At 42.5% G+C, this 13,891-nt stretch overlaps 1 protein-coding gene across 1 annotated transcript in view; it reads right to left on the reverse strand.

Annotated features, from left to right (window-relative positions):
- The window catches only part of gnb1l (guanine nucleotide binding protein (G protein), beta polypeptide 1-like), a 44,848-nt gene extending 32,693 nt beyond the window's left edge, over positions 1-12,155 (reverse strand). The window contains exons 1-2 of the mRNA XM_080432835.1: positions 12,110-12,155; positions 388-552 (exon numbers count right to left, since the gene is read on the reverse strand). Of these exons, the coding sequence (XP_080288961.1) occupies positions 388-497 (110 nt within the window). The 5' untranslated portion in view covers positions 498-552; positions 12,110-12,155. The remainder of the gene's footprint in view (positions 1-387; positions 553-12,109) is intronic.
- Positions 12,156-13,891: the final 1,736 nt, after the last annotated feature.

Below are 13,891 nucleotides of genomic sequence, written 5' to 3' on the forward strand. Positions count from 1 at the left end.
ATTATGTCAGTGGAAGCTCCTCAAGAATTGTACTTGCCACACAAAGGTGCTTGTAAATGAAACAGTGCTTTCATCCAGGAATCCAATGGTCTTTAGGGACATGACTAAGACGTGATTGCTAGAAAGCTATTTATTGTTTGCTCAGGCAGGGTTTTCCTTGGTAAACGATGCATTTAGGAGTTTACTGGATATATCTAAACAACGATTTTATGTTTTCACTTGTACTGTTAAGTATGTCGCCTGGTGCTTTATGCATGTCATCGCCTCAACCACAAGGGAAACCTTTTAAATGCATACGTCTTTCTGAAGAAAATAATATAGAACAAGACTGAGGGGGAAACGACAAGAAGGCATAAAAAATATAAATAAATTGTCAAAAGGGCTAACCCGGAGAAGAGGAGAGGGGTGCCCCCCTCATGGCAGCTGAAGCGCAGGGTGTTGAGGGCTGCACCAGCCCCCCGCAGCATATAGATGGGGGACGGGGCAGGACGTGACATCACTGCTTCACTGCATGTACCATCTAGATGCCATACACCCAGTTCACCTCATGAACTGAAAGAGAAATGATTATCACCACCACCCTTTATTAATGCATCACTTGGAACAACGGGAGAACCAACAGAGGACCACCTTTGCTATCAATGACTTATATATAATATTCCTCGTTTACAAATGTGTCCTGAAAATACTAGTAACATTGTAGCCTACAATGACGAATAATCCAGAGAGAGGCTTGACTTTATCGAGTGAGAGCAATTGACATGACAACACACAGATAATAAAGGTAAACCTGGGGCTAAAATAAAATCAATTCGTTTTTTCCAATAACAATAAGCAGACTGATGGGCGGGGCTCTATTCGTGTCTTGAATCCGAGTCTCTCTATCCACATTGTCACATCGTCAGACAACTGGAGTGGTGGAGCATGGGCAACACGGTGCCCATTTCCCCCCAAGCCCCTGTGGCTATTGGGTGCTACTACAGCTACAGTGGCCTTGGCTCTCTGTACAGTATCATGCCTTCTTTCTGTTTCTCCTTCTAGGCTACATGATAACGCTGCCCTTACTCAATTCGTCATGAATCACAGCTTGGTGACAGCTTAATTACTGTAAACAGACAGACATTTGAGCTTTTTTTCTTTTCTTTTTTACTGCACTTCAGATCAACATCAGTTGTTCCACAGGCAGAGGAGAAGGCAGGCCCGTTTTGTGTGTTCGCCGTAAGGCAGGGCCGTGGTGGAAATCACAGCCGACTGCAAACATGCCAGGAGGAAATCGTGTGTCAATGTCAAAAAGACTGGAAGGAAAGCAGACCTGATTGACTTGATAGGCCTGCTATTTTATTGTTTCTACTGTAAATGTTATTTTGATCTTTAAGAAATGAGCTCTAGGCCAGTGGTTCTCAATAGAGACCTCAATAGGTCTGTCAATCCCAAAGTCCTAGACGATTAATGATATTTTGACAGAAAGTGCAAAACCCTGAAATCAATTTGAAAAACTTTTAGTTTGATTTAAGCAAAGAAATTTGTATTTATAAGCAAACAAATGAATACAAATAATCAAAGAACTTTTTGCTATAATATATATATATTTTTTATTAACTACTCTATATAAAACTGTAAATGTAACTTTGATAATACAATAAACAAGCATTGTATAAAAAACATTGTTGCATCACACATTTTGAGCTCGTAGAACTGCACAAAAACACCAATGTTGTCAAAAAAAAGTAAAATAACGGCCTATATATTGGTTGTTCCCTACGTCACATAGCAAGTCAGAATGTGCTACAATGAAATGCCCAGCAGAGCTGAAAACCACTTGCATCTACAACCCAAATGAAAGATCTTCTTCATTGAACAATACCATAATTGAGCCTCATCTAATGACTCAGTAGAACAGCACTTTATCCTAATCTTAAATAAATGAGCTTTCGTTTCGACCAATACAGGTGACCTGTTGGAGGTGGGTCACCTTGGTTAGTGACCGATAGCCCCATGCCACATGCCAATCCTGTCCCCTTTTATTTGACTCTTGACATATCATAACCCTTGACCCACCTGCGATCGGCACACGCTGAAACCGGAGCCCGAGGTATTTGGGAGCAGCTCATTTTGGGAGGTTAGTGGTTAAATTGTCCATGTTAAATTTGTGAAGCGGAAAGATGGAACCTCGGGCCAACCTTCCTAATTAAGGGAAGGGCACCACAGTCTAACATCTCACAAAGAGCATAGTCATCACATCCATACAATCCCTTTACCTTCAGGCAGACAAGCAGAAAGTTTGTGGCTACGAGTGCAACTATCAATTCCTAAATGTCAGTAAAATTATATATGTTCTAATCTAAATAGGTCATCGGTGACCGCCGATCAACATTCAAATTGTCTGATCACAAAGCCAATCTTATGTTCCATAGCGTTCTGGATGTCAGCCCAACAGGACGCCGCTGTCTCCCAGTGCACAGAAGGTACTTTTGTTCCCCGAGTTGAGTTTATAGGGCAGCATTACTCCCAGGAAGTATACTGCCCCCCCCCCGGCAGCTCAACATAGTAAGAGCTACCTAAGATACTCAAAAAAAGGAACAAAAATACCATCAGCACATTTGAAACCGGCAGCAACTGTAGCTAAGATTTGCTCCAGTAAACATAGATATACAGCACTGTAAATGTATTGATAGTTGATACAAGTAGTCATAAGTGGCGGTGCCTACTTCGGTGTTCACAACCACCTACTTTGCTGGGGGAACAAATTATGCTTATTGCTTAGGGTACCATATAGGCAACATATCTTTAAGAAACTCATCACAGATGCCCCCACAGACTGATTACTTCCTCATCCATGTTTGACATGGAAGTAAAACAGTATGAATGCTACAGTATGAATAGAAATGTCCTTTCTATACATTTATGTCTATGAGTGTAAATACAGGCCGTTTCCACTCACAGTGCAATTGTTTGGCTTTAAAAGTCTTGGATTATACTGCATTAGCTGTATGAAGTAATTCTATGATAATTGTTTGCTCTTTTTGGAACTGACAACGGTTGGCTACCGCCACTGAGTTTGCACTCAATTTATAACAGCCCTTCCCAGCTGCAGACGCCCCGAATGAGCAGCAGCTTTTCAATTAAAACCTGGCGGCGGGCCAATCAAAAGTGTAAATAAAGGCAGGTCTGTTTTGCCATCGCTACGGACTCCACACTTGATCAAGAGCGTCCTTAAACAATACAACCAAGGTGAGAGGGGGGGAAACAAGTCCACAACTTTTTGAAGGTGTTAAATGGGGTAGTAGGCTGTTCCAATTGTGTGTTCCTATTATACAGTGGTGGAAAAGGTACTCAAATATTTTACTTAAGTAAAAGTACCAATACTGCAATGTAGAAATACTCCGTTACAAGTAAACGTTCGGAATTCAAAGTTTACTTGAGTAAAAGTACAAAAGTATTGGTATCAAAATGTACTTAAAAGTATCAAAAGTAAAAGTACTCGTTACGCAGAATGCCCCCTTTCACAAGTTTTCAAATGTATAAAATTCATAAAAATCCTTTGAAAATAGCAGATCTACAAGCTCACAATGCGTCGCGATACGGAGAAAAAAAGTGGAATGTGTCCTTGAGCAAGATGCTGAACCCCTAATTATTCCCGATGAGCAGATCGTGTGGAGAAAAAAAAAAAGAAAAAAAAAAAAAAAATCTAGTTAGTTTTTTTTGTCTCTGTAATCTGCCATGTGACATATGTGGAACTTTTGTAGCAACAGGGTAATTCCCCTTTACCACCACCCTATTGTGACCTGCCTTTTGCTATCAATGCATCTCGAGGCCAAAACAACAACGGAGGGATGACCCCTCACTGACAGAGCCCTGTACTGTACCAACTCAACTTCTATGGTATGAAGAAAACGACAAAAGGTGAAAAAATGTCAACAGCATTTTGTGAGGGTCCATTAGTTAAGCCTTAAGTTTCTTATGAATGGGGTGGGTAGGCTGCATTCCTCTGCCAGAGACCTGTGTACAGGTATGTGTATGTGACAGAAGAGGCTCACCCTGAGAACAGGTGGATTAAGGCTTTCTTTATTGTCATTCTGCATCAAGCCCCCATGGATCTCTGAGCCGGAGAGAGGGTGTGTGTGTGTGGGTGGTTGGAGGCTTGTGGAACAGTGCCTTTCACAATATAAACACCTCCCACCTGCAATAGTGGCTCGATGTCAATCAAAGAGAGAACAGCAGTGGCTGAGTGACAAGGACGTTGGCGACGAGCTCACTGACTGAGTGGTGCTCAATAACCCCATCAATGGATTCACATAATATTGTCGTTGCTGTAGGGAGGAAAAACATAAAAAGTTATGGATAAACATAAAAAGTTAAAATATGGAGATAAGAGGTTTCTGCCGACAGCAACAATGTGCCCCTTGGCGTTAGATGGAATCTAGCCAGGGCCTCTATGCTGTATCCCTTTATACTTTACAACTGACAATCTCAATTAAGGAGGCAGGCAATACTAGGACTAGTAGCAGGAGGAAGGGTGGGTTAATCATGACGGTGATCATTAATGCCCAGGTTTAAATCTCACCCACTGTCACATGTCCTTCGGTCAAATAAGTGTCCTTGAGCAAGGCACATAACCACTTTCTGCACATCCATAGCAAGTCCCTCTGCATGCGAGTGTAAACTTAATGCCCAAAATGGAAGGTGTAACCAGTGGACAAACAGTCGACATCCTTTTGAAAGAGGAGTATGGTTGGAGGAGCAGTAGGGGTGATGCTGTAATGCACTTAAATGGGGCGACATCTAGGTCTGCATGAGGCATCATATTTTATTGTCATTGCAGTAAAATCTTTGCCTGCAATATCGGCACCGCTGAGATCAGTGTTGGGTAACATTACTTTTAAAAGTAACTAATTAGATTACAAGATTACCGTCATTAGAAGGTAATTACTTATGTTACAGTATTACTTACTGAGAAAAGTAACTGGTTAGACTTCTGTTGGAGCCAAAATACAATTTCTGTTTATTTAGTTTTATATTAAGAATGCCACACCTCTGCACCAGGGTAACCACCGCAGGGGGCGGTTACTAATTTATATGTGTACTTGGCAGTGGGTGATGAGAGCCAGGTGTACAATGGGGGAAGGCCTCACAGTTTTTGACCGTGTTCATGTTCCCATGCAGGTATGCCATGCGGCATTCAATATTATTTGAAAAACATAATCCGATTATTGTAGCTAATGCGTTACTAACGTGTTACTTCCAACACCGGCTGAGATTCATGAAGCCAGAAAGTTGAGACAGCAAGATAATGGGCGGGACCAATATTTCATTTTCTTGAATCTCACATTTTTAACACCTACAGATCCGAAGTCTGACCTGACTGAAGTTAATTCTGTAGTAGTCGGGACTCGGGACAAGTCCATTTGGTGTGTAGGGTCCTTAAAAGAAACAGAAAAATATGCCAATGACAACACCTGTGTTGTATCATGATGCATGAAAAGTTAGTGATCACAGAGTTGGAAGCCACGGAACGCTTTTTCTCTCTTTTTTTTACTTCGCTGGCGATAGTGAGGACATATCTCAATCAGCATGTACAATCAGAGACAGATTGAAACTGTAAATAAATTATGTAAATACTTAATAAATGTTTTAATGAAAACTTGTTTTCCATATCATGCAGCCCTAGCAGCCGTTCTGTGGGATCCAACATGGTAAAATGGCCAAACCTCACTACCACTCACTACTTCCACAGTGGACTGTTGCCTTTCTATGTTTCTGGCATCAGCATTTCCAGTGTCCTCAACAACAGTGCTGTTGTTACGTTGGCCGTTAGTGAACCACTGGGCAAACCCAAATAGAAACATGCAGGCGGCATGTGTGTGTGTGTGTGTGTGTGTGTGTGTGGGGGGTGTGGGGGGGGGGGTCAGCAAATAAACAACCCACTGGCAGGATGTCACTCAAAAGCTATTTGAGGAAGACGCTTCAATTGTCTTCGCAGTAAACCAAAAGAGGCAACCAAGCAAACAAACCAAGCGCTCCTAAGCTAAGGGCCCCCGTCACTTGTCAAACTTCCATCTGTGTCATACCAAAACAAATAAATCACTTAGTGAGATTACAGTCTGACACTTAAGTATTGTACTTGTACTGTGAGTCAATATGGATTGTGCAACCTGAATCAGTATACTGTAGAAAGATGTCAATGTGTAATCAAAAAGATCTTAATAAACTTGACTTCTTTTTAAGTCCACAGAGCTGCATTTTAATGGACAAAATATATGTATATATAAAGATTGATTGAAGGCCCCTTAATGGACAAAAGAGAAGAAATTGCTACTTTATCCACATCTCCAAACCCCTTGTGCTCCCACCCATTTTAATAAACGTAAGTAGCTTTCAAAAAGTGATTGAAAAATAGATAACCATATAACCAAAGGGGTCACTCCATTTCAAAATGTACCTTCTTGGCAGGTCGGTGCTCGTTTGTACCCACATGATGCCGCATTAAAACTGTACCAACAGTGGCAGTGATAAGTAGGCGGGCCTAATTAAATCTGTGTATGCCGTGGGAGGACGGGGCATAATAATAAATCAGGCTGACTGTCTAATATACCTGAGCCTGGGAGCTAACGTGGAAGAAGCGAGGGAGGACCGAGGCTACCGCTGGCCCCGTACAACAGATAAGACAGCTCTGGAGGTAATCTGACTCTAAGTCTGTGGATAAAGGCAGTTTGTCTCTTCTCGGGCCGTCTGTCCACACCTGCAGGGTAATTAGGCCCTAATTATGAGAGAGAGGTCCGCTTCCCCTTCATGTTATTAAATAAGAGCCAGCCTTGGCCAGCCAAGGCATCTCTCAACACAGGCAAGGGGCTGGCGACCTTCAGATCAAACGCACCCACTATCTGTGCGTCTCCCCCAGACCTTGTCATCCACCTCCTCCTGGACTCTATATATGAGAACTGCTGCTGTGGAGGGAGGGTGTTCAAATGGGTTTTTTTCTTTTCTTTTTGGGGTTTGCGTAGGAAAGTCTCGTCCACATTCCTCGCCTCGCTCTTTGGTGCTGGTATCATGTGATCGGCAGCTATAGTCCACCTGAGCTGCCCCCTCCCTGTCATATTCTGCCATTCATAAATAAAGAGCAGCAGGGGAGGGAGGGAAGGGAGGGATATACTGATCACAGGCAGCTTTTTATTATAGTAGCTCTATAATGGCCCAGCTTCACAGGAGCCATTACGGAGGCATGGGATCCCGAGATCCCCTGTTCTGATATCCTCAACGTCAAATATGAGATCTGAGCTTGGTGATGAAAAATTGAAAGTAGCTTACACATAGCTGGAAAGCATGCAGTCTAGATAGGCTGACCTGTGGAGAGTTAAAGCCAAGACAGGCTATAACCTGTCAATCTAGAATCACATTTCATCACACAAACTTGTAGACGTCTAGAATGCAACTGCAGACAAACTGAAAACGAATAATAATAGCCTTTGGGGCTGAATGTTTCAGAGAAAGTAGTTACATCCCTCCTTTTGCTGCCATATAATACCTCAGCTATTAGTCATTCTGCTCTTTATCAGAACCAATGGCTTTATCTGCTATTTCCTATTTCTTTTTGCCATTCCTCATTAGGAGACGGAGCACTTCCACCTCCCAGGGGGGTGGGGGGGGGGGGGGGGAGTGGAGACCAGCTCTGCCACTAGGACCATGGGGGCGGCAGTGGCTCAGGGGTTGAGTGGCCGGATGGCAACCGCGAGAGAGCAAGATGCTGAACCCCTAATTGCTCCCGATGAGCAGGTCGCGTGTGAATGTGTGTGTGAATGGGTGAATGTAAATGCACAATCTATAAAAATGCTATATAGATGCACCTTTTAGGACTTTCTCATTTAGGTCATTTCTTATTTCGAACACAGCTTTGCTACCTACAATTTACAAATCATATGTATCCATAATAACATAAACCTTACTTCCTAGATAGATATGGTGTTTTCACATTTTCATGCCATGGACCCCAAAATGTACTTTCAATAGATGATTGATTGACCCTTTTAAAATCATTCTGTTCTTGGGGCCCCTGATATGAAATATGTTATACTTGGTTTAAATTAAATTGTCTAAATGTCATTGAACATTTGTACAGCAGAAACAAAATCATAGTGGTGATATTGAAACATACTCATTTAACTGTGAGCCTCCAGTAACCCCTGATGCTCCTGTCCAGAACAATTTGACAGTTTAACTGTCATAAAGTCCTAGATCATAAACACTGAAAACAATCGCCAACAACACTTGCCACCCCCTCATCACATGGTCTGCTTAGAATTTTGGGCCACAGGAGAAGAATATATCAGACTGGATGCCTAATATTTTGTTAAACCAGCCATTTAATCTTTTAGGGCCCCTGAGAGCCCTTGGCCCTGGGAATATTCCAAATGTTTCACCGCGAGGCTATTTTGCGCCCCATTGCACTATGGCTCAATAGGCACAGTGCCTGCCCTCCAGACAAATGGCTCATAGGCACAGTGCCCTCCAGACATACTCCTGTGACAATCCTAGAATCAACAAGTAGGGAGAAGTATTCCCATTCGCCCATTTTACATTTTGGGCATGCACTGATCCGTTACAATTGCAGAATAACCTTAGATTCCGAGACAATCGACATTTTAAAACACCAACAGAGAATAGTCACCCCCAGACAACTGCAGACAGAAGTGCTCCCCACCCCCCCGCCCCCCAACACACACACACGGATCCTGCCGAGGAGGAGAAGGAAACCCATGTGTCAAATGGAGAGCCAGGTCCATTATAAAAACCTGGTAAGATAAACAGGGTAGGAAGTGGCAGCACACACACCCTTTATTGTGTGACGGAGACATTGGTCACTTGGCCCGGTGGAGGGTGGTGTGGTGTATCTGGCCTGGACAAACACACACCCCCTTCCCTGTCAGTTAGAGGATGAAGTCAGACACAAGTGGACCCACACCCACTGTCACTCACGGCGCCAGTGAGCGGGAAGAGGTGGCATTGTTCATATCAACGGCGTGAATGCTACGCAGGGGCCACTGCAGATAAGGACTCAATGGCTTGTGGCTCTCATTGAGGCAAGCACTAATGGAGCACCCAACGGTGTGTCATTTGATTTAGGAGGTACTGACTGTGGCCAACAGGTATCCAAGACCTTATCTGTTTGTATTATCACCTATTTCCTCTGCTAGGTGATTTACTTGCACACCAGAGGACAAAAGGGACACAAGAGGCCCGACAGCCGATGTGTCATCCTCTGCCACTATGCGAGTGCTCCGAGACCGTGACGCCCTGCAGTCAAAACATGAAAACAAATAACGTGTTTGTGATGCACTAATCCCAAATATTTTAGAGTGGAACATATGAGGCTGGAGAGGGGGGACTCCATTTCACACTCACTCAAGAATGTCTGCAAATTCTTGAGGGAGTAGGTAGGGGTTCAGTGTCAAAAATCATTTCCATTAAGGACAACCAATTGGCAGTAAGTAAATGGAACTAGTCTAATTTAAGTAGGCCTACAACAGAAAACTCTCTGTAGTCCTCAGGAATAAACTCAACATGATATACAAGAGTTGAATGAAGACAACATCATTACAGTAGTCCAAACAGACCAGTAATAATGCCATCATCATAGCTATAGCACAAGTTGATAACAAGAAGATAAATATTGGATAACTCCATAGTCCTCCTTCAAAACGTATAAATCTGCACCAACAACACACAGATGCCACTGCGTACCCTGTACCCTGTCTCCTTGGTCGCTCCCACTCAATTTCTGAGCATTTTATTACATTTTATCACATTTAAAACTCCATGATATGACACAGTAAATGCAAACTTGATTTTGAATCTGATGTTATGACATGAAGTGGAGCTGCAGACATGCTCACCTCAGAGCAGGGGTCTTCAACAGGGGGTCCGGGTCCCCTGGGGGGGTCCTCAGAGTTACTACAGTAGGGCTGCCAAATCTTTGTGTGATAGGAACTTTTTTTTACATTAACCACTTGAACCCTCCACTTGAACCCTAGCATCCCTATTAGCCCGATCTACAAGCTCACAACGCCTCGCAGCGCAAGGTGGCGAAGAGGTTTGGTGTAGAGGGAAAAAAGAGCAGACCAAGTACAGAGTGAAAGGTCTGGTTACATGGTAAATGTCTGAACATAGTAAATACACATGAACATGAAACCAACATAACACTGATGATAGTGCTGTCAAACAAGTCTATGAATCTATGAAAAAGTTTAATCTGCAACATAATTTTATACGATATGTAGTGGGGGTCCCTGCCTCCTCTCTGTCAGCTAAGGGGTCCTTGGCCTGAAAAACATTGAAGACCCCTGCCTCAGAGACATTCAGGTTTCTCTTTAGTTAGCTGTGTAGAGGTGGGCAATGGCCCAGATCTTCTATTTATATCAAAAGTAACACATCACAATATAGATTTCTTTCTGGCTCTAAGTCACACCCAGATTCAGAACAAGTTCTTGTCACAATGAAATTTTTTTGCCATCACATGGGAATTTGAAAATATTTTTTTTTTATTGTACAGTCACAATCTTTTAGCTTTTGGAATATTGAAAACATAAAAATATTGTACAATTACGCATTTTAGAATTCAGTAGCTCCCTTAAAAATATATATATATATCCTGATCCTCTCCTACAGTCAGCTGTATCAGATGTAGTTGTATGCAAAAAACAAAGGGTAGTATTATAACAGTTTTAATAATTAACCTAATAATGTGAAAGAGTATAGCCAATTTTATGACTTTAGAATAATTGCAATCCACATAATTATGAACCGAAATATTACAATCCAGTTACTTTATGAATGATAAAAGTTTGTAATGTTGTTGTAGTGGTAAATGAATTGGCTACACAGAGGGCACGCGCGCATACACGTACTGTATGCAAACACACACACACACACACAGCCTCTCTCACTCTCGTGTTCAGCCTCTACCTTTCCTCGCTTTGAAGTGTCAGATTCGTCCCTTGTAAAATGACAACGTGGATTTATGGATACTTTAGCTGTAGTATACAACCCTCGTAGACGTATTTATGATTCTGACGTCTTGAAGACGTCAGAATCATAAATACGTCTACGAGGGTTGTATACTACAGCTAAGGATACTTAGGACTGGTGTGGAACACCTATTCTTCTGGCTTATGGAAGATTGTCACAAAATCGACTTGAACGAAAACCTAACGTAAACTCTCTGAACGAGGATCACACGCAGGATAACGTGAGTGAACACTGTAGCAACGTCCTGCTCTGCAGTGGTGTAAAGTAACTAAGTACATTTACTAAGTACTGTAGGCTTACTTAAGTACAATTTTGGCATATTTGTCAATACTTTTACTCCACTACATCTCAGAGACAAATATTGTACTTTTACTCCACTACAATGATTTGCACTTTTTTTTTTACTTAGTAGATTTTGATTATTATTACAAAACCACTTCACATACCTATATATACTTTGGCAATTTGAAAATAGCCAATCTACAAGCTCACATTGCGACGCGTTGTGAGCTTGTAGATCTGCTATTTTCAAAGGATGTTTATACATTTCAAAATGTGTCAAATCAAATGGGACATTCTGCATAACGAGTACTTTCTACTTTAAGTACAGTTTGATGCCAATACTTTTGTACTTTTACTCAAGTCAATTTTGAATACCGAACGGACTATTTCTGCAATAGGTCAATGATACTTTTACTTAAGTAAAACATGTGAGTAACTTCTCCCATCGCTGTCTATCATTCCTCGTCACTCTCGTGTATCGCCAAAGCAATCCTGCACCCGCCTGCAGTATTTAGCCTAGTATCTACCACACGGTACAAACGGTATTTACTCGTGGACACATTTATTTCACCACAACACACGAGTCAAATGGTCTCAATACGAGAAGAAGTCAACAAACTGCAGTCTGGTAAACAAACAGCCAGGCATGTTTTAGCAAGCGAACAACACAGCAGCATTCCCTTCCTATTTCTCTAACAGCAGCATTGAGCAAGAACAGGCAAAACACAGAAGTTGATTCATTATTTTTGCGAAAGCTCACAAAGTAACATTTATCGGTAACAGTGACATAATAATAACAAAATGCTACCTGTCATCGAGTGAAGAACCAAAACATGCGCCATGTTGATTTGAACATGAAGGACCCTATTTTCAGTGTAGCTGCCCATAAATGTGCCTGTTCGAATAAGTGGCCAATTCCATCTACCTCCCCCAATTTAACTGTTAAAATAATAAGGTGATAAATAGTATACAATATAATATAACAATATTAAAAAAAAATATATATATATATAATTGTTTCTTTGCAAACAATATTATTATTTTATTTGCACTACTTGAGTATAGTGGATAAGTAAAAGTATTTTAAAGACTTGCCTTCTTAACAAAAACTCTCCAAATACAACTTGTGTTTTTTGAGGCATGCATCAAGAACTTTGAGGGATGCCATAAGGCATATGCAAATTTGCGGTTGGAGCAGAGAGGTTACAATCCATAGCCCCTGTAAGACCATCTGCAAACAAACACTGGTTCACATATTTTCAGAATACCTCCAAATCTATACGGACGCAGAGATTATGGAACACGCAGAGCCTTGTGCTACTGAGCAAACAGGGGAGTCTTTATTTTTTTCATCATTTTTAGTCTAATTGAGAAAGAGAAGGGGAGAGGAGGGAGGCAAAGAAAAAACACGAGTAGACTAATCCACAGAGCACACAGGCTCCTTTCATGGAGAGTGCTGGGAGAGACCTTTTATTTGGCCATACCTATCATGGAAGAAGCGGGTTTCAAGCTCGGCTGGGTCTAAGCAGGCAAGATTAGCTGAAACCAGAGTGTTTTAAACCTCTTCTGTGGCCAGGGATTAGCCTGGCTCATGGCTGCAACCAGCAATCCACCTCCCCTAGAGTCCTAAATGAAACAATAAAGAATATTAAGCTCATGGGGTGGTGGTCGGTGGATCAGTGGGTTGAGGTGACTTCCATGTAACCATGATGTTTTGGGTCTGAGATGAGAATATCTCTGGTAGAAACTAGTGGAGGAGTGTAGAGGATAGGATAGGTAGGTGGGCAAATGTAATTCACACTCAGACCCTAAGAACCATTGTGTTTGCCATGAAGTCAGGACTCGGGACATATTTTATTGCCCTATTCATTTGGTAATTTGTCCATGACCATGACCCTGTCATTATATCTAAAGACCTGCCTTGAGGCCAAACCCAGCTGACAGATCACATTCAACACATTCTCAGCCTCCACTCACCATACATCCAAATTATGCTAAGTGAGTTATACCGTATTTCTCGGCATAGACCAAAAGAGGATCACCAATATGTCTAATTGGTTATTGAAATGGATGGGACACATAAGCACCTGACGACACATATGAAAAGGGCAGGAGCGGGTGGTGGGGCACCTAAAGTGACTTAAACCAATTAGTGCTAATGGGGTGGCAGGATGGTGACCCCTCAGCAGGGGGCTGGAGAAGGTGTCTGCTGACCGGGGCCTAGTCAGGTGCCATGCCTAGCACTGTCATCAATAATTCCACATGTCTCACCTTACCCAGGGGTTGCAGGACAATGCCAGGGTGCACTTGAGACTTGGCCTGCGATCCCTGTGGGTCCGAGGAGGGGCGAAGGGTGAAGGGGCAAAGAATGTGTCTGTGGTTCTGAGGGGTTGTGAGCGAATGACAGAGAAAGCGAGAGAGAGTGCTTGGTAAGGAAATCCCTGGAATCCCACTCTCACCATCGCAGCCTGGCCCGCAAGAGGCCCGCCGGGTCATTTTACAGCTCATCACCAAATTAGAATAAGCTGTGGGGCTGCTGGACGGTGGGGTGGCTGAGGGCCCCAGTACTGCAGGCCTCTCTGGGCAAGCC

Source organism: Gymnoscopelus braueri (genome assembly GCF_963280865.1).
Source record: "Gymnoscopelus braueri genome assembly, chromosome: 7".
Lineage (NCBI taxonomy): Eukaryota > Metazoa > Chordata > Actinopteri > Myctophiformes > Myctophidae > Gymnoscopelus > Gymnoscopelus braueri.